Genomic DNA, 21,590 nt, shown 5'->3' on the forward strand with positions numbered 1-21,590 from the left:
ACACCCCCGTCTTCCAGCAGGACGGTTCTGGGGTGTGTCGTCCAGGTTCCTCGGGGCCCCCAGGGCACGGAGCCTGGGCTTCCCTGGCTTTCCTTTCTCCAGTGTCTTGTCTTTTCAGACTCCCTCCTGGGGTCATCCCCCACGTAAGCCACCCGCTCTCATGTCCCTGTCCCATGGTCTGCTTTGGGGAGCCTGCGCAAGCGAGGACTTGACGTCTTACCGCGTGACAGGCTCCGCTTCCCCAGACAGATGGAACTTCCGGAGGCAGGGCAGGGGCTCTGCGCCCAGGGTGCCTCCCCGGGCTCCCCAAGCATCGTGCCAGCAGCCGAATCTCCTCCTGCAGAGCGTGCTCGGTTACACCCAGGAGCAGCTGATGCGAAGGGTGGCCCCCCTTTATGGAGAGCGAGAGCTGTGCAGCCGCCACCGACCTGGGAGTGCCTTCTCTCCCCTTCCCTCGTCTAAGGCTCGCAGCCACCCTAGCCCGGCTCCTCCGTGGGAAAACCGAAGCCTGTGCTCGCCCACATCCGCCAGCTGCTCAACGGCAGAGCTGTACCAGCGAGGGGTCTGTGTTCCTGACCCCGGGCCACTTACGAGGGGGATGAGTGGGACCCGGCAGGAGGTGACAGAGAGAGGCTACCTACGTGTGTCACTGCCTTGATGACGTGCCTCCCCCAATTCCTCCAGCCCTCCAGGTGCCACGGTGGGGACGTGGTCCCTGGGAGTCGCCCTCAGGTATCTGGAGCCTGGAAAGCAGTAGCAACTCTTGAGTGATCAAGAGCTGACCGGCCACTAGAGAATACGTGCCCTTCAGGAATCGGGACTAGGGATGGCAGCAGCTGGAAGCCCAGAGGCGGGCGAGGACCGTAAGGGACAGCTCTCCCCGGGCCTCCCCATCAGGGGACACTGGCCCTGGGGCAGACGGAGGGGGTGGGAGCAGGAAGGTAGGTGGAGATGGGGAGAGGCGCTGGGAAGCTGCAGGAAGGGCCCTCAGCGGCCACCCTCCTGCTTCTGCGCCCCCAGCAGTCCCGGTACCTGGGTTCCCGGCTTCAGGGACGGCACGAGGTCTTTGAGCATCTTGGCTTCGGAGACAGTGACTCCGCCCACCACGAAGAGGATCAGCAGAGGGTGGTCGCTGGGATGAGGCCGGCTCACCTGCAGAACAAAGCGGGGTGGGCTCCAGCGGCTGGGTCGGGGCAGAGAGCGCCGTGCGGCCGGGCGTCCTGTCCCCGTCCCTCCGGGGCCCCCAGGGCTGCCACCCCCTACTGCAGCCGGCGTGAACAACCCGTACCCCGTCACCTCATGATACCCCTTGGATGGTTTTATGGAAAGAAACGCTGAGGTCGAGGGGCAACTGCTTATTCCCTCCCTGGCCGCCTTCAGGTCGGAGCACAAGCAGGCCCCTTATTCGTTATGGAGCTCGTCCTTCCGGGAGCTTGCCACAGCCTGTGGTTATCGGACTTGGTCGTCCGTTCGTTGTCCCCTTGGCCGTCTCCGCTTCCAGAACCCGGGATCTGGCTCACTGCCGAACTCTCGGCTGACCTCGTGCAGTTTCTGGCACCCAGGAGGTGCCCAGTAAATGTCTGTGGGATGGATGGACGGCCAGAGCCCGAGGGAGCTGGCGGTGGAGGGGTAAAGACACGCACGAGCCGAGCACCTGCCCGGGGAGCCCATGTCCAGGGCAGATGTCGCGCCCTCGCCCTCTCGCGAGCCAACCTTAGCTGAGCGCCTCACCGCGTGGGATGGCCCACCTGACGTCGTGGAGCATCACCCCGAGGCCCTGTGATGTCCTATATGCTAACGGGAGAATGACTCACAGAACCCCTCAGGAAGTGGCAAAATGACCAACACTCAGGGACTAACCGAAGGCCACAGAGGGAGGTTCTGAAGACCGTGTGCTCCGAGCCCTACCTGAAGCTGGCGCGGGTCTGGCAGCGTGGGCGAGAACCCAAGTTCTCGGGGCAGGTGGAAGCCCGCGGGGTGGACCGGGCTGGGGCGCAGCCAGGACACAGCTCGCAGGGCATCACGGCAGGGAGCGCGGTGCCAGCTCCCCTACGCGGTGGGCCCAACAGGCTGTGACGCCGCCGAGGCAGGGTCCCCAAAGGCGGGGATTGTGTCCGCTCAGTCACACTCACACCCAAACCATCTTCCCACACAGACGGACCCCGGGGGGGGGGGGCAGTGGGCCCAGGGCAAGCCCTTTCTCCTGGCCCTGCTCCAACTCCCTGCTCAGCTGGGTTCCTCTGGCTTCCTTGCCCCAGCATACCCAATTTTCAACATCTTATTTTTAAAATACTTAGAAAGGTAATAGATTCGGTGTTTCCCATTATAGAAGTTACTCTTTGGCTTCTGGAGAAGGAACTCAGAATGGAAAAAAAGGAAGGAGGAAGGGAGAGAGGGAGAGAAGGAAAGAGAGATGGTGTGTGTGTGTGTGTGGGGGGGGGATCGAGACCCAGATCTAACCTTCTCCAAAACAGGTCGTGGTGAATCCTGGAAACTGTGATCTTTAGGAAAAGACTGACTCCTCATTCCCCTCCAGCTCCTTGCCCTCTAGCTCCCCTTCCCCGGGATTGCATCTGTTGGCTGCTTTCTTCCAAGTCACGGGACACACACCCGGGACAATCCTGCTTGCGTCCCACTATGCCCCCGGACTAGCTGTCACCGAAGTCACCACGGCCATCCTGTGTAGGGTCAGTGAACACTGCTTTGTCTTCATTTAACGGGTTATTTCCATGGCATCTGTCACAGTTGGCGACACCTGCCTGGCTACTCCAGCAGCACTCTCCGCGGGTTGTTCCCTCTACCTTTCTCATTGTTTCTTCTCACATTTCTTCACAGGTTCCTTTCCTTGGTCTGTCCCTTAAAAGTCCATGCTCCTTAGGGGCTCTATCTTTGGCCCCCGGCCCTTCTCACTCAATACATCATCCCCGAAGGATCTCACCTACTCACTCGCCTTCAACAATCTTTTCTATCCTTCCCAAATCTATGTCTTTAGCTCCAACACCTCTACTGAGTTCCTATGGACATGCCCACCTGGCTGTCCCCAGGACCCCTACACTCAACAGGTTCCAAATTGGATGCATGATCTTGCCACGACTATTCCCCATGTTGAATTTCTTCTTTCTTCCTTCCTTCCTTCCTTCCTTCCTTCCTTCCTTCCTTCCTTCCTTCCTTCCTTCCTTCCTTCCCTCCTTCCTAGATTTTATTTATTTATTCATGAGAGACACAGAAAGAGGCAGAGACACAGGCAGAGAGAGATGCAGGCTCCATGCAGGGAGCCCAATGTGGGACTCGATCCCGGGACCCCGGGATCACAACCTGAGCCACAGGCAGATGCTCAACCCCTGAGCCACCCAGGCGCCCCTCATGTTGACTTTCTAACGGCATCACCATCCTCACAGAGCCCTGAGCCAGACGCCTGACAGTCACCTTGGACTTTGCTCCCTTTCATTTCCCAGGTCAAGCCTGTTCATTGTAACCCCCCTTCCCCCAAATTTGTGGACCTCTCCTTGAGATCTCCCACTGTCCCTATTCCGGCCAGGCTCTCATTCTGTCTTCCCCAGATGACTGGCACAGCCTCCTGGGTTATCTCCCTGTGCTGGTCTGGCCGTCCCCCATCCGTTGTCCTCGTTGAGGTTTTCTAAAATGCAAACGTTTCTTGTCACCTACGGTGAGCACTCTCCTAAATATTCCTGCGCATTATCTTATTCAATCCTCAAAATAGCTTCTGGAGGCAAACACAACCATGGCTGCATTTTGCAGGTGGCGAGTTTCAAGTTTTCACACCATAACTCAGTTGTGACACGAGGGGCCAAGCTCCGGAGGCCACGCTCTGAAACACTCCTCAGCTCCTTTGCGTGCTTGCTCCCTCCGTGAGTCTTTGGGAACGAAGCTGGAACTCCTTACCTCGGCATCCAGGGCTGTCTCAGCGTGACTTTGCTTCATGTCTCTATCTCCACCTTCTACGCCCGCTGTTAGCTGGAGCCATTCCTGAGAATTTGAGCCATGCCCGACTGCAGGGTACGTGGGGTGTTTGAATGTTATTGAACATTTGCACTGAAAATGCATTTATCACAGTGTTCTGTTTGGTTTACTTTCACAAAGTAAACGAAGCCATCAAGAAACAGGAAGCTGGCACCCTGGAGCCCCTCATGCCCCACCCTGGTCACGACCTCTCACCAAGGGTAACTACCACCCGGACTTCCGATACTCGACGTTGTACTTTGCTCTTTTCCCCTCTCTCTGAACCCTGGAGAAGCTCCATGTTAGTGGGAAAGATCCGTGACCCACAGGCCCCGGTTGGGACCACACCAGTGTGCTCTGGCCTCTGTCCGTGCCCTGGTCCTGCAGTTATTCAACAGTTAAAGCCCCCCTTCTCCTCTGAAGAGGTGTCTCTCACCATCTCGGGACCCGCAGCCGACCACACCTCCGCCGTGGCCCTTGTCAAACTGCTCTGCTGCCCGGATACACCTGCCTGTCTCCTCTTCTAGACTCTGGGCTACTGAAAGGGAAGCACAGATCGTATTTATCTTGGGATTCTGGTATTTCGGGCATTGAGCACAGACCCTGCTTACAGTAAACTTCGTCCAAATGTTGTGTGAATAAAAATAAATGGATGGACAAATGAGTAAGACCCACGGGCCAACTGGAGATGCGCTTCCTTTCCTTAGGGATCTTTGAGAAAGTCTTTCTTTGCTTCCAGTGTGATTTATACTGGCTGAGTCGCTAACCCGAGGTTCCTCCCAGCCCTGCAGATCACTTTCTCCCTCAATCCTGGAACCGAAACACAGCTGCCTTCAGAACTTCAAGTGGTACAGTCTGTTCCCAAAGACACGTGCTTCCTGGAAGAGCCTGGGCTCTGAAGCGCACTGCGAGGATCCTGGGAGGATGTCCTGAGAGATGAAGAGGAGGCAAAGAGCAGTAACAACAAGGAGCAGGCCCCTGGGGCCAAGGAGCTGGGGGCATGTTGGGGTTGGCACAAATAAAAGGGTCCCCCTCATGCACACTGCCATTTGCTCTTTTGGTTTCTGTTCAGATTTATGTTTTGATACCGGACTTTCCTTCTAGAACATGTCAAGTGGGCAGGCCCTTGGGAGGCGGAATCCCTTAACGTCTCTTCCAGCAGAGTAACACGTTCCCTGTAGTTGCCCCCACCCCCCGGCTGCAACCTGGGGGTCTGCGAGTTCACAGTGTGAGGCACCTTGGGGATGAAGGAGGTGAGCGCTGTTCGTGCCATCACAGGTGCCCAGATGAATGAAGCGAGTCAGACTCCCCGCTCTTCCACCTTCTGGGGCTTCGCTGGCTGGGATGTCAGGTGCGGGTTCCGGTCAGAGAGGGCGGCTTCTCTCCCCCCGCCGCCCAGCCCAGCCTCTGAAGCTCAGGCTGTGGGAACCTTCTGTGCAGCCGTGGGCGCCCCGAGGCTCCCTGATGTCCTGACTGGTTCGGACGGACACGGTGTCCTCTGGCCCCGTCCAGGAGTCCCGGGAATCCCGCTGCACGTGTGACTCCTGCGCTGTGTCCCCAGCACAGGCAGGGCCGGGCCCCCATCCTCCAGCCCTGGAGAACGGAGACAGCGCAACAGGAGCTCAGGCCTCAATGCGCCCTCGGCCCTGGGAACAGCTGTACCGACTCTGAAGGTGGCCCCGCGACGGCTTTTCTCCCGAAAGAAACTAGGAGCACGGCCACTGCCACCAAACAGCGCGTGTCCAGCGTGGCGCTTCTTACTCAGTCATTCATCCGTCCACGATACGTAAGTGAGCAGCGGCTGAGGGCGGCCGGCTCTGGGCCTCAGTGGTGTCGGGGACGCCGCAGCGGACGGACGACACCCCCTGCTGGGGTGGCGCTTCTCTCGGTCACGGTCACGGAGAATGACAAAGTCCCCGAGCACACAGGTAAGGGAGCGCGCGGGGGACAGGCAGCAGGGGCTGGGGCGGGCATGACCCGAGGAGGGAGCATCAGGGCGACTCTGCAAGTAGGCGACGCTCTCAGCTCGGTCCGCAGATGGGGACGGGGCGCGCCGAGGGGCCTCTGGTCCCAAGTCCCCCAGTCGGTTACCTGGAGGGCCCAGCCCGACATCCAGGCCCGTCCACCGCAGCCGGCTGTCATCTCCTCTGGCCGGGCTCCTCTTTCTCTAGCAGCTCCGGGCAGTTAGCAGGCCCCTGGGGGACCCCTCACGGAATCGCCCGCGCCGCTCTGTGTTCCGCTCCACCTCCCTGCCCCATCGGCTGCGGTGCAGGGCTTCCTCTTTCTGGAAACATCCCCCTCCGGCGTCAGAGCCTCCTCAGCATCTCTCCTGTGTCCCTGGACTCTCCTGGGAGGGCTCGGCTTGCTTGACCTGCCCCACGCCGGGTCCCCGACGGCTCGGGCTCTGGGCCCTGCTCTGCTCCTGAGCTCCAGACGGTGGCCCAGCCGCTGCCCGTGGCCCTCGGCTCCCTTGTGCCACTGCCCCAGATGGCGCCGCTGGCCCCCAGGCCGTGCCGAGCTGCAGAGCTAAGCTCTCCAGTCAGTGATCTCACTCTCCATTCCTGCTTCTCAGTCCGAGAGAATGTTGACGCCGGTCACCCAGTCACCCCACGCCAGGCGAATGACCCCAGACGGTGTCCTCTCATTGGTGTCCACATCCAAGCAACCGCCGGTCCTGTGGGACCTGCCAGCACTGCGTCTGGGCCCTGCTTGAGCTCTGGATCTCCTCACCGCACCGGCCTGGTGCCGCTCTGGCCACGCTGCCCCCCCACGCGCCACTCTCAGGGCCACCTCCCTAACATACAAACCGGTTATACATTCCTAACAACCATTCAAGGGCACCTCGGCGTTTTGGTCAAGGTTTCCACGTCCAGCCCGGCCTCATCTGGCTTTTGCTTCTCTCTTTGTCCTCCTATGCTTCCATTCCCTACGTTTGTCCTCGGCCCCAGCCTTTGGGAACTACCTGTAACTCCTTCGGGGGACCAGGCCTGGGTCCCCCGTTGCTAAGTCCTGCTGCCCCGCCGGCACTGCGCTCTCCTGGGAGCTCTCTCCGGCTCACGGCCTGGCTCCCCCTCCTCCGTGCCCTTCCGTCTGGCCTGGCACACGGCTTCTGGCTCCTGCCCACGGTCCTCCGTGTTCCTGTCCGTCTCCCTAGCTAGCTGCGTGCCACACAAGGTGAGCTCAGCCGTGGCAGGTGGGGCACCTCGTTGGTCTCTGGGTCTTCCCTGCCCACCACCGTGGCAAGCGCACAGAAGAGGCCCTCAGCGGCCCCGCGCAGGCAGACAAGGTCCGTAGGCTGCCGAACCAAGTTTCTTTGCTTAATGAATCCTGCCGTGACAATCCACCTCACTAGACCTTACGGGTAGTATTCAGCTGGGGTTAGACACGCATCAAGCCTTACCTCACGGGATGAAGCACAGTTATAGGGAGAAGAAAATAGAAACAGTGGCTGTGGCATCGCTGCCCTGCCCCGTCGGCCTGGACGGCCAAAGGCATAGTCAGGCCGAGCGCAGATTGTGTTTTCCAAGAGTGTCGCAAACAGGAATCCCAGGACGTGCGCTGATTTACTCAAGAGACACCAAATGCTGACATGCTTTCTTCTCGTCAGAAATGCCATTACGTATAAGGGACCTGGGCCAACCAGTCACCTCTCTGGCTTGTTTTCTTACGTAAACGATGAAGAGCTGGATTAGATGATCCGCAGGCACGTCTCACTCTTACTACAGTCCAAGGACCTGACAGCAAATATTGCCTGAGGCTCGTTGTTTTTGCCTTCATCGCCATGGCTTCCTTCACCCCTGGCTGTAGGCATGCCTGTGTCTGTCTGTCCAACCTGCACGTGAATGGCCTCCTTTACACTCACGGTTGTGGGGTGGGCTCCCAACGGTGATGTGGGGGCATGTGATCCTGCCCCTCAGCCACAGTTGACTGGCTCGGGGCAGGGCCGCTGACCTAGGTTGGGCCAATTCGAGACACTTCCATGGGAGTCAAGACTTGACCTAAGATAGATGAGGTTCGGGCAAAGAACCGAAGGCTGTGGCATCACTACCCAGCCACTCATTCAACTGCCGCTTACAGAGCACCTGCTCTACGCTGGCCGCTGTTGTGCGCATCTTGTGCAGGCCAGAGCAAGTCCCAAAGAACTGCTGGGTTTCCTGATGGCTTCCCAGCTCTCAGTCCCAATCCTTGCTGCCCGCCATACTGCTGTCCCGAGGTCCCCGAGACCCTCCTTGGTCTTCACCATAAATGGTCCACAATAGATCATAACGTCGTGCACTTGGTTGGCACCTTTACCGCAAACTGAAAGAGTTTCGATTCTGTTCCCCTCTCACTACCAGCTTCTCAGGGCCTGCCGAGCAGCGGCTTCATCTCCCCTCATGCACCCAAGGTGAGGGAGCTCTCGTATCAATTCAGAGAAGGGTCCAGAGGCAAGAGCCTGGTCTTCTTTGAGTCTTTTGCACAAATCTTTTATTTTTCCCCAATTAAGCATGGCCACATAGGAAATGGACAGGAACAAACCAAAACCTTCTTAAAAAATACGTATAAAAGGAGGTGAAAGGGCCTCACGCAATTTCATTAGATAAAACCCACCCTCCTCACGCCAATTCCAGCAGAGAAAACATCTTGACAAATCATGTCCTTTAGTCAAAACAAGCAGGGGGCCAAACACATGGAGTAGATATAAAATATATTATTTTCAGGAGACCGAAACCCAAACCACACATTCCAGAGATGCATTTTAAAAGTGCTGCCCATTAGACATGCTAGTTCTAAATTAAATTAACGTTGAAGCGAGAAGGGGTAAGGTATGTTTCGATTTATTTATGAGATCACTATCACGCTTTCCTGTAAGGAGATCAAGGTGCTCTGTGCAGAAAGAAGCCTCTTGGAGAAATGCTTGGTTCTTTGAAGAATGTCAGGTTCTTCCAAAGCTGTTTCTCTCCAGTTCAAGAGCCACCCCCAACCCCCGAGAAGGGCACTGCCCTTTGAAGCCCACAGTTGCTTGTGGCTAAACACAAGTCTATCCTCCACGTGAGGAGTGCATGTAGCTGATGGAAACACTGTCCCGGAACCGTCTTGTGGCCTCACTCACTTTTCTCCCCAGCCTGTCTGCTCCACCTTCCAGGGCCTGGCACACTGAGCCTGCCAGAGCAAAGTCCTGCAGTGTCTCATCACGCAGGAAGGCTTTGTTTTGTTTTTGTTTGGTTGGTTGGTTTTGAGATTATATTGCTAAAAAAAAAAAAAAAAAAAAAAATTATGGCAGACAGGCAGGTCTCTCATTACTGAAGGCTTTCTGGGAGGTTTGTTTTGAAACCAGGTCAGGAGCATGAGTGAATTTTCTGTCCCCTAGACTGGGGGGAAAACTCTTAGAATTAGCCACACACCGCCCTGTCAGGCTGCACAGCCAGGTACGTGGTTCAGGCCGAGTGAGCGCAGACTGTGTTTCCCAAGAGTGGCCACGACAAACATTTCTGCTCCTCCTGCACTTGCTCCCTTTCCAAGAGGAAGAGAGCAAGTCGTCTCTCTTCAAACCCGAGTGGGTATGTGACTGCTTCAACAGAGCACCGTGGAGAGCATGCTGCATGACCTCTGAGGCTTCCATCTGGCTCCTCCTAGGACGCTCGCCCCTGAATGCAGCCGCCGTGCTGGGAGGAAGCTCAGGCCGATGGAGAGGAACTGTGTCCCTTAGCTCACAGGCCAGGCTGGGCCACCGGCTGGCTGATGGTCAGTGCGCCACCTTGAAAGCGAATCCTTTCCTGTCGTGATCTGCACAGAGTGCAGAGTCATAAACAAAATCAGTGATCGACGGTATGTCAGGTCAGTGTTTTGGGATGGCTTGTTACGCAGCAAGAGATAACCAGAACAGGTGGGGAAGGAAGGCTTCTCTGGACAGTCTTTATAGAGGAAAGCCCATTAGCGCAACGTGGGAACGAGATGATAACAAGCAGTAGTAGGATGCAAGTGACGTTCCCACTTACTAAAGGCAAAATCCAGTGGCCTCGACTTCCCTCTCACAGAGCTTTGGTTTGGTGCAGAGAATCTCGGATACGTGTCTTGCATCCTCTTCTCTCCATGGGCCTTAAAGAAGAATAGAAGACACGCTCTCCTGGTGGCTTCCCTCCAGCTCAAAGACATCGCTCCTTGGGAACTCGCAGTTATCCCTCGAAGCCCGACTGACTGTTCCTCTTTACATTTATCCATTTATTTTGTTCAAGCCCTGAACACATGAGCCAGAGGTAATGCTCCTTTACAAGTTCTATGGTGTGGTAGGAAGAGCCAGCCACGGAAGCCCAGGTAGCTAGAGACCGAAACGACTCTCCGCTGGGGTGCTGGGGTGGGGAGGGCTCTGTGGCCAGCCCACGGAGACACTTCCCACCCCCTGCAGGCAGATGACATCCTCTGGCAATTGAGAGAAGATGCCTGGCAGCTGGGGGCTGAGGGATGGATTCTGACAGCTGCCGGGAAGACACAAATTCCCCCCTTTTCCTGAAATGCATTACTTGGAAACCTCCTTTGGAGATCTGCCTCAAGGGGCCAGGGCATTACTTCACAAGCTCTAACTCCAGGGATATGAAGGCAGAGACACACAGCAGCCCAGGATGGCTCCAAACACCATCCTGGGCAAAACCCTCCTAAGGACAGCGAAGCGAAGCTTCTGATCAGGGAAAGAGCTGCAGAAAACACTCTGCAGAGTGTAAAAGGATTAATTTAAAAATGTGACATGTCACGATTCACAAAACAGTACCGGAAAACGCAGGCTGGTGGGTTCCGACAGGGGAGGCTCCACATTGGCTGGACACCTGCAAAGTCCATCGGCCTGTTAAGGGGACTGTCCCCTTGGAAGGAAGCAATTTCATTGGTTGCTTCATCCAGTGTTTCCTGGACATATTTGGTCATTGGATCCTTTTTTGCTAGGAAACAGCAGTGTCTGTGGCACACGGTTGGACAGGAGCGGGTCGGAGGCCTCACCTTGCCTGGACTGTGCCTCTCTGCACCTGGGAGCGTGTGCAGTGAGTGGAGTGCAGGCCTGAGCCTTCACCGGGCCCCTGGCTGACGGTGAAGGCAGCAGCCTGAGCGGGGAAGCACGTGTGGCCTGTTGGGCTACCCCAGGCCTCGCTGGCCAGGGCCTGAAAGTCCACACTTGTTATTATAGTCGCACCCTAGGGCGAAGCCCAAGCCTGGGAAGGAAGGAAGAGGGTGTTCAAGTGGAGAAGGCTTTGGAGACCATGTCTAGCCTGGAAGTTTCTATACAATGTAGCCACCATGAAGGGCTCCCAGACACCTCAGGCTTCCATTCAACACAGGAGCCCCCACACGCTTTTAAGAAGCTGATCTGTAATACATTATTTACCAAAAAAAAAAAAAAAAAAAAAAAAAAGGAAGGGGAACATCCAGCAGCCACTTGACTTGCTAACCAGAGACAGCAGGAAGGAGACCCGCCCCCCTCCCCCCCACCCAAGCCGGTTTACTGCTTTGTCTCGAGTTTGATTGTCTGCCTTCTGTCCTCTGGCTTTTCCAGGGGACCAGTTTTCCTGGCATATGCATTTACCGAACTCTGAAAGGCCAGATCTTCTATGTAGATTAATTCATGATTTCAAAGACGCTTTGAAGTAGGCAAAACATTCTGTTATTTCCAAGAGTTATTACAACTGAAATCCTGGCATAGACTGGGAGGCCAGTCCATAATCTTGTTTAGATCCCTTTAAATTTAGAAACTTTATAGTGAGTTAAAAATAGATCTCATTTGTGTACTTTTCGTCCTTTCATCCCCAAGGCAAAGGCTGTTCCATCATTTTGACCTACCCTTGATAGCAGCCAGGGGAAAGTCTAGCACATGTCACCTGGGAGCCCGCCGGGCTAAAACAAAAGTCATTTCCAAAGGGACCTGGGGGTGATGTTAGTCATATGACTAAGCAGAGTTATTCATTATTCTACAGAAGTTCTAGAATGAAGAGCAACAGACCATCATTAAGACCTGTGAATAGTGGGATCCCTGGGTGGCGCAGCGGTTTGGCGCCTCCCTTTGGCCCAGGGTGCGATCCTGGGGATCCAGGATCGAATCCCACGTTGGGCTTCCGGTGCATGGAGCCTGCTTCTCCCTCTGCCTGTGTCTCTGCCTCTCTCTCTCTCTCTCTGTGTCACTATCATAAATAAATAAAAGTTTAAAAAAAAAAAAAAAAGACCTGTGAATAGTATGTGGATGAAGCCAGAATGTGGGTCTGGAGAAGAGTTTGCAGTAGTGCTATCCCAGGGGGCTTGCTTATGTCCTAATATATTGATTGAAAAAAAAAAAAGACCATGATGCTTAGGTCAAAGGAAGTCATATAAGTCTGGAAGGTCAGGCTGCTTAGAACCAAAGTTAAATATAGATTGCACCTGATTTCAGACGACCCAAAACACCGATGTTATCTTATAGGATCCTCACCAAGGTGAACGGGGTGCCAGCATTTTCATGCCCAGCAAAGAGAGCATTACAATCAGGATTACCTCTTCATGGTTACTTTACCTTCATAAACATGCTAAATCCAGTTTTAAGGAGATCAGTGAGGCCTGAAGACATGTGTTCAATATCCACTGGATCTGGCCTCTCAGGATTAAATATTTCTTCCACAACCTGCTTCAACAATGGCTTATAGGATGCCTGGAAAGACAAAATATTGTGCTGTGAGTAAAAGGGTTTGTTTGCTTTGTCTGGAGAGACGATAGCTTTATCTGCACCCAATGAAGCCAAACAAGTTTATTTTGACACTGAGCAGTGGCTATGATTCTGTGTGTATGAAAAGCCAACTATAACAACATTGGTTTTTTTTTTTTTTTTGAGTAAATCTCACCCTAATGCCCTAACGCTATTTTTTTGTTTTTACCCCCTTCTGTAAGCAAATGTCTCTTACCGGGGCTATAATCCTAGTGGGACTACTTTTTTTTTTTTTTTTTTGGTGGGACCACTTTTTAAAATCTGGGTTTAAGATGACGATTTTATAGATGAAGAAAACTGGAAAGCAAAGTATCGTCTTTTGACACAGACATGAAGATGGTCTCCAGTTTTCCTCAACATTCTTAGAATTATGCTCCCCTCTGCTAGGAACTGGAATGTTTTCGTAGGATGTATTGTCACGATCCAAGCCCAAAGCAATCCCTTCTTCCTCTATAGAGCTCAACTCCAAGTATGACTTGGCCAGAAAACAAAGCCAAGATGCCAAACAGGAATCTGACCAAGGTCAGGGCTTAGAAAAAGCAGGCCACATGGTACCATAAGAATTTCAGTAGAATTAAGCTGATGTGGATTCGGTACAGCTCCTACGGTTTGATAAATGGTGCTACATCTATGCATGTTTAGATAATATTTGGAGGCAGCTGTTCCTGACCAGTGTACTTCCTGCGCATGGTCCCCACTCCTCGTGCCTTGTTCTCCTTCCTACCAAGCTCTTCCTCCCTCCCCATCAGCTGACTCACCCCTCCTCCCAGTCCCGTTGCTGTCTCTGCTCTCTGGTCCCATGGGGCACCCGAGTTTGGAACCCGAATGCTGAAAGAAGGAGGGACGTCTCCTCTCCACACCCTCTGAGGATTATCACAGCCTCACAAAAGCCAGGTCCCAAGAGTCCTGCCCAGACGTTTTCAACTCTTTGCCTCTTTGCATTGGCTGAATCTGTGACCTGCCTCTAGCTAGTGTTGAGGCTATGGGGTGAACTGACTTCATCTGGCTTTCCTTACAGTCATTTTTTTTTTTTAACTCTTATTTCCCCTTTATTCCAACTTGCTTATTTAAAATATTTTAGAAATAAAGCAGGATATAAACCATCAAAATAACAAACAATTATTTAGAGGGTGCCTGGCTGGCTTGGTCGGAAGAATAGGTGACTCTTGATCTTGGGGTTGTAGGTTCGGGCCCCATGTGGCACCTAGAGATTGCTTAAAAATAAAACTGTAGAAAAACACAATTAAGGGTGCGTTGGTGGCTTAGTGGGTGGCTTAGTCAGTTAAGCATCTGCCTTCGGCTCAGGTCCTGATCCCGGGGCCCTGGGATCCAGCCCTGCATCAGGCTCCCTGCTTGGGACGGGAGTCTGCTTCTTCCTCTCCCTCTGTCCCTCCCCCTGCTTGTGCTCTCTACCTTTCTCTCAAATAAAATCTTAAAAAAAAACAAGACAAAATAACCCTCAACACCCTCCCCCCAAAAATTGTTTAGCTAGAATGTGCCTTTATGAGGGATAAGATGCAGGGAGAAACAGCAACTGTTCAGCTGAGAGGTGCAGCCCTCTTGTTTATTAGACCAACCGACTACTGCATCCCCAGAGATCTCCCAGGTAAATCTTCAAAAGACAGAAATTTAAAAAAAAAAAAAAAGGCAAATACTATGACTCAACCTTCCCCATGCTAAAGCTATACTAAGATAGATTTTTAAAATTTATCATATAGGCAAAAATGGAGAGGTTTGAAAGCATGCACTTTTGACGAGTCCGTGGGGGAAACAGACCCTCACATATATTGCTGGTGGGAGTGCAAATTGTTGCAATCAGCGTGGCGAGCAATGTGGCAGGCCTATCACAATGACAAGTGCATTTGGCCTGGCAATTCCACCTCTAGGAATCTGTCCTGTAAATATGTTAACCTATGCAGATGAGACCTATAAAAGGCCCTTTAGTGTTTGTCATAGCAGAAGACTGGAAACAACTCAAGGGCCCATCGGTAGGAGCAGTTTAATAACTGGGATCCCACCACAGGAACTGGCAAAAAGCAGGGTGCGGAATAAAGTGTGGGCGGAAAAAGCAAGGTGAGGAACAGTGTGTGTGCTGGGCTGGCATTCGTGTAACATGTGTCACCGGGGATTTGGAGGTCTGTATCTGCTGGACTGTACCAAAGAGAAATTGTGATGTGTTTACAGAGACGGCCGTGAGCAGTGATCGTGGACTGGAGGGCAGGACAAGGGACCACGGCGGGAGGAAGACTTCAATATATCGCTTTGCCTAAAACAGTTAAAACACCACTGCAAACAGCAAGAATGATCTTTTTTTTTTTTTTAAACAATTGTTAAAAATTAAATTTTTATGCATGGATGAGACTGAAAATAAAGCACAGCAGAACATTAATTAGGGCTACCTCTAGGTTCTGGGACTCGGGGGCATTATTTTTTTTTTTTCCAAATTTTCTACAGTTCACAGGTGTACTTCTGGAATCCTAAAATAATCCAATAAATATTTTTGGCATTAAAGAAAACCGAGGTCGCGGAATGGCCTCTGACTTTTGCACATCATCTTCTCCGAGTAAGCGGTCTTGAGAGCCCCTCTATCATTTCAGCCTTTCTGGACATTTACCCTCAATTTAAACTTTAATCCCTTTAAACTGCTCCCCAAAGAGAAGTCCTTTGGCCAATAGTCTGCTACCTTACCAGCATTGTTGTCAAATATCCATCGACTTCTTGCTTAGTAATAGAATCTATTTTTTTTAGGGAGGCACATTACCCGCTGGCTACAAGTCTGCACTCTCCAGCTTTCCTTGCAGCTGGGTACAGCCACATAACTAGGTTCTGGACAATGAGATATAAGCAAAAGAGCTTGAAAAATCTCCTTTTTCAAAAGGGAAGAGTTTACTCTTTTTCTTTCTCTGTTCCACTGCTTAGAACATGGAAGTGGGGCCCAAGGTGCCAGCAGCCACCATGGGAAACAGGGTCATTCCTTAGCGAGGCTGGAGCAGAGCACTGGATGCAAGGCAGGCTGGCGATGGCTGGTGGGGCTGCAGAACCACAACACAGACGGACTATAAAGCCACCTACTTCACATGCCAGCACAAACCCTCCTAAGTGTAAGCCATTATTTTTCAGATCTTTGTTACACGTGGCAACTGAACGAAATTCTAACTGATACAAAGTGCAAAGGGAAGATAAGGAAATTTGGGGTGCCTGGGTGGCTAGAGCATCTAACTCTCGATCTCAGCTCAGGTCTTGATCTCAGGGTCATGAGTTCATGCCCTGTGATGGGCTGCACGCTGGCTACCCATGGGGCCCACTTAAAATAAATAAAAATAAAAATAAATTAAAAAGAAATAAATAAATGGCCAGGCCTTCCTTCCAGGAGCTTACACTTATTTATTTTATTAACCTATATGCGGTTATATAGAGTAATGTGGAGCAGAACCCCACAGAATTACACTGAGGCTGTTGTGATTGAGAGAGGACAGAGAGTATGTCCCCCAACCTACAAAAAACACAACAAGGTTTGTTGCTGGCTGTAGGATGTACTTCCTGCAAGGGAGAAGCGTGGTGATGGTAGGAGCTCAGACACAGGAAAAGTCTATAATCTGGCTAAAATACTAGACTTAGTACCTGCCCTGTGCAAGGAGCAGTAGGCTGGGGGTGGTGGGACTGTCCTCCCCAGGGCGGTGCGGGCAGGGGAAAGCAGGAAGTGTGGAGGGACTGGGGATCTTGCCCCCTGCCCTGCTCCACTTTCTGCTAAGCTCTGGGCAACGAAGCACCCAGCACAAAATACCCACCAAGCTGGGGTTCCCCTTGGGGGTGATCAGAGATTTGGAAGGGCCAGTCCCTTAATCCCTTCATTCTTGGGATTTTATCATCATTGTGCCACTGGAGAAGGTTGTAAATCTTTTTTATTTTATTTTTTTGAGGTTTTCTACAATTTTATTTGTAAAACAGAGAGCTAGACCTCTAAGATAAGATCCAGCTCAAACAACTTGGAAATACCTTGAACTTTGTTTTATTTTATTTATTTATTTATTTATTTTAATAATAAATTTATTTTTTATTGGTGTTCAATTTGCCAACATACAGAATAACACCCAGTGCTCATCCCGTCAAGTGCCCCCTCAGTGCCCGTCACCCAGTCACCCCCACCGCCCGCCCTCCTCCCCTTCCACCACCCCTAGTTCATTTCCCAGAGTTAGGAGTCTTCATGTTCTGTCTCCCTTTCTATTTTATTTTATTTTCAAGTAGGTAGGTAACATTTATTTAGAGCGGGAAAAGAAATTACAACTTCGACACGGAAAACAACAGATCACAAACACATCACATAATCCAGAACAATAACATCAATGCTTTCATTAATTAATTGCCTGACCCAGCTCCGTGATACTCATTTCTTAGATTGCTTGGCTGCACTCTGTCTGATTATCTTTTCACTGGACAGCAATTTTGAAAAAATCATTTTCTATAGAGATGTGATAGTGATGAAGCTATCGTGTCTCAACTCCAAACCCTGTCTCCTGTACTTAGTTCTGCGATGCTGGCCGGGACTCAGCAAACCATACATGCTTTGCCAACCAGACCTTGTAGACTCTGCTGACAGGGGCCACTAGAGGGATATAGTGGAGGCAGGAAGCCCAATGGGGAACATGCTCTTCCCGGCTTGTTCCCACCACATCACCCCGGCACTGGCTCCTCACCACTGGACGCCGTCCCTTCTCTTGACTTTGAAGTCATAGCATCCAATAAATTATCTTTCTCGTTAAAGCCAGTCTGAACTTTTTTCTGTTATTTTCTATTTTTACTTATAATCAAAAGTACACTAAACCTTATATTTTATTAAAGAGACATCGACAGGTTTTTCCCACTTCAATATACAGAAGAAGACCTCTAATTCTTTACTAAAACAACAAAGCACAGCAGAACGAAATAATCGTCCATTTCAAGAGCACAGATTGGGAAAGGCTTTCTCAGGCATAAAAGTAGTACTGGCCTCACGACTTCTTAGCAAACACATTTCTTAGTTTTTCCAATTAGGGTTTTTAATGATGAGAACCCTTGGCTCCTTCCTCTCAGCCACTTTGGTTGGATCGCTTTGTGTCCTGAATCATGTCCCTGAAATCTGATTGGAATGCACTGCTTCAGCAATGGCTTCTTAGCTGGAAACCCTCCGACTGTCCTGGAATTTCCCATTTAGCCAAAAGCCACCCACTTCTCAGCAAAGGATCACGCAGAAGGTGGTGATCGGGGAGGCCCATGTCCCCCCCTAGTGCTCTGCGTAACGTTTTCCTTATGTGTTAGGGAGGGATGGAGGGGGGATCAGCTTGTGGTTTACTCCAACATTAAGAGAGTTGGGCGAGTAATTTAATTTTCCTAATCAAATGTTCTCTGTCAGTTCACCTTTGGGGGGTAGGGAGGTGAGGAATTAAAAACACAAGCAAATTTGTTCTTTCCTTTTCTTGTTGGTCATTTATTCCTCGCTTACATCACATCCGGTGTGTGTTGACCATGGGAGGGGGGGTGTCTCTGGCCCGCACCCCCATACAGTACCCAGGCTCCTTCTATCCGGTGGCTCCACCATCTAGGGCACTCGAATCCCACACGGAAGCTTTTGCACCTCATCCGCAGATGATGAAAGGGGGAGAGCGTGGAGGATTTCCAGAGAGATTTTATGGGCTCAGCCTGAAAGCGATCTGTACCACTTCTACCCATTGTTCATTGGCCAGAGTTAGTCACAAACCTACACTTGCCCAAAAAGGCATCTGGAAATTGTGGTCTAACTGTGCCCAGGAGGACAAGGAAAATGGGAGTCTGGGGAACATATGGATTGTCTCTGCCACAGCCACACCGTAGAGTCTGCATTGAAACATTAATATGATTATTTCCTTAAGTGGCAAGTTGCATGTTATAGGCAAAGGATTATTAGACCCTTTTCCCTTCTTCTGCGTAAGAATTTGACCTTTGGTTAACTTTCCAGCTCTGTTTCCCTGGAAACCTGATAAGAGAAGAATGTCAAACTGTAGCCAGGCAAGATGGCTTATGATAAAAATGACCCCTGCTTAAGTAAATTGCATTAGACTGGAGAGAGCTTTAAATATTGGACAGAAAGCCAGAGCTTTGGGCTTTAATGACTCTTGCATAGCTGGGCATGTCCCTTGGAGGAACGCTGGAAGCTACGTCCGTGGAATTGTTCTAGAAAAACTGGCTCCTATAGGATATGAAGTTTTTAAGCCAGGAGACTCCCACCCCCAACCCTCCCCCACGAATGAGTCTAGTTCTCTCACTTCTGAGCTTGGGACCTAAGTCAAGGAACTCCAGGGTAACTGCATGGACTACTCCATGAGCGGTCTCGAGGACTAGAAAGAAAATGCCTGCTGCTTGCTCGTGGCTAGCTCTGTTCCTGTCCCAGGCAGACTGGTGCCAAGTGGGGGCTTTGACCACACAGCCAACTAATCCATTAGGCACAGAAGGCACAGTGCCTAGAGCCCACAAGACTCTTAGGGGCCTGCGGAAATGTATTAGTTTAAGATCAGAAGGAAAAAAAAATGGACTTTTAAGTCAAAGATAATGTTTTGATATATAATATTGTCTGTACCAATGCAATTGTACAATATAATTTTTAATTTTTTTTAATGGAGGAAGGGGTCTATAAAGGCAAAATGAGTAGGACCATGAAAATCATAATGTGGCCCTTTACGACAGTCTCATGAGGATAGCCTGAAGGTTTGGTAGAGCCTAACGAGGTCCCTGGTTGGTATTATATGTGAAAAAGTTCAAAAAGAGATTGATCTTTTACCAGAAACTCTCTTTTTCCTTTAAATGGCCAGTATCCCTTCCAGAACAAACTAGGCTTTTAAAAATAACCATATTTAATCAAACTATGAAGAACAGAATATTTGTGTCTATGTCTCTGGTTACTCTTTTTGTGGTGGAGGCCTAAAAGATTCTTTTATTGACCTGATTCTAGCTCTTGAACAGAGGTATCGAGTACAGCAGCAGTTTCTGACATTCTACGCAAGTCAGCGACAGTTTCTAGAAACTAGTCTAACTCCAACATCTTCCTGAATTTGGCGCACCTTCATGATGGCCCAGGATAATCAGTTTCCAAGAAAATCTCAATTGTTGCCACAACCACATCTCATCAGTCAGCGCCGCTGCCCTTGGCTTTGTTGGTTGGTGTTGGGCAGCCACGGACCCTCTCGGCCCGATTACTGAAAAGGCTACTCCCTTTTCTGCAAGACTGACTCTAAGTAACCAAGTCCTCAGGAAAACCAGACTTGTAGAGAGAGCATTCATTTTGTCTCAATCCATGACTGTACAGAAAAAAACATCTGCTCAAAACTGCTGATGGCTTTGACTGTTCCGTGGCTTATTTATTTTTATTTTTTGCTATACTAGCCCTGATTTTTTCCCCCTTTCATCTTCTTAAAGGAAATGGTTTGAGCTGCAGATTAAAAAGTGGTTCATTTGCCTCTCTGTTCACCCATCTATCCATCCATCTATCCATCCTTCCTTCAAGCCAGCAGATTCCTTGGTAAAAATTTGAGTGTAGTCCCTTTGCCTTCAATATAAAACAACAACAACAACAACAAAACAAAAACAAAAACAAAAACAAAAAACAAAAAACAAAAAAAAAATCCCAAAGTCCAAAGCCTTGAACTAATTGGCAGGAATTTGCCTAGGCATTTAGAAGTGGACTACAGGAAAGAGCCAAGTGTCCTGGCGCCCACTGTAGTCCCATCTTGAGTTGGCTTCTTTTAAAAAAGGGGCACTAGCAGGTCTGGAGTTAGGAAGATAGAATCAGGAGGAGGAAAAAGAAGAGAGCTTAGCACTTGGAAGGAACAGCCAGGGCTGGGGATTTTTGACGAAGGGCCTGGGCCTACAGACCCTTCGGAGAGCCACATTTCACCAGGCACCAGAGGAGTCGGGCCTCCCTGGGCACCGCTGGTTCTAAATGCTCTTGCTCAGCCTGCCAGAGGCACAAGAGACAGTACGCATCTGTGGCCAGTCCTCTCCAGCACAGCACGGCACAGCGCTTTGAGACTTCTGCCAAAGCAAGTCATGCAAGAGTCAGACAGCATTTTGTCTGAAAGGGCACATAAGCTCTTCGCCCTGAGACGTCGGCCTAATATCCTCCTGATGCTGCGGCTCGGGGAAAGCTGCACATCAAACGCCGCGGCGTTCGGGGAGGAGGTGAAGCCTCCCGTTATACTGGAACATTCGCAGTAAGAAACAAAAGCATAAGAAGACTTGCTGCACAGGCCAAACCAGGGGCTTAGGTTTCCACTCACTAGAGTCTAGGAACAAACACAACCTTTCCAAACCATCGGGCGTCAGCTGGAAACCCTTACTGTACCCAGCAGCTAACAGTACAGTCAGCTTGAGAATGATTCCCCTTCGATGTGGCCCATCTCCCAGCAAAGGAGAAGGTGAAATGCTACAAGAGAGGACGAAAAAGAGGCCTATTTTGTCGTCACTGCGACTGTTACAGCTAATGCTTACCCAGTGCTGTCTTCGCCAGCTCCTGTCCTAAGAGTTTCACATTTATTCAATCATTTGAGCATCTTTATGAGGGCGCTACTACTATTATTAGCTCCTTGGTTCAGTCGAGGAACTAGGCACAGAGGGGTGAAGTAACCTGCTTCAGGGCACAGAGTTGGTGGGCCTATGGACCTATGAACTCAATGCTGCTCTGCTGGGCTGTGAACCTCCATGCTAACCTCTGTCTCACTAAGAATTAAGAGCATAAGAAATGCCATTGTGGATAAGACTCCTAGTCCAGAATCCTTCAGTCCATCCACCCATCCATCCATCCATCCATCCATCCATCCATCCATCCACCAACCTACCCACCTGCTAGGTGGCAAGCACGGAGCTAGGCCCTACAGATACACCATGGTGACAAACATGGGTGCTGTGTCCAGCTTTGGTGGAATGTTCT

The 21,590-nt window shown here is 51.0% G+C and overlaps 1 protein-coding gene across 4 annotated transcripts in view; it reads right to left on the reverse strand.

Moving 5' to 3' along the window:
• The window catches only part of SCFD2 (sec1 family domain containing 2), a 419,880-nt gene that overhangs the window by 10,195 nt on the left and 388,095 nt on the right, over positions 1 to 21,590 (reverse strand). For 2 of the 4 annotated variants that reach the window (XR_004814632.2, XM_025435788.3), the window contains exons 7-8: positions 12,467 to 12,601; positions 1,033 to 1,152 (exon numbers count right to left, since the gene is read on the reverse strand). Coding sequence is in view for 1 of the 4 variants with exons in the window: in XM_025435788.3 (XP_025291573.3) it covers positions 1,033 to 1,152; positions 12,467 to 12,601 (255 nt within the window). In the remaining 3 variants the exon portion in view is untranslated. Of the gene's footprint in view, positions 1 to 220; positions 338 to 641; positions 744 to 1,032; positions 1,153 to 12,466; positions 12,602 to 21,590 lie in introns of all 4 variants that reach the window. The other 2 variants (XR_003131334.3, XR_003131333.3) reach the window with 2 other exon arrangements.

Source organism: Canis lupus, chromosome 13, assembly GCF_003254725.2.
Source record: "Canis lupus dingo isolate Sandy chromosome 13, ASM325472v2, whole genome shotgun sequence".
Taxonomy (NCBI): Eukaryota; Metazoa; Chordata; class Mammalia; order Carnivora; family Canidae; genus Canis; species Canis lupus.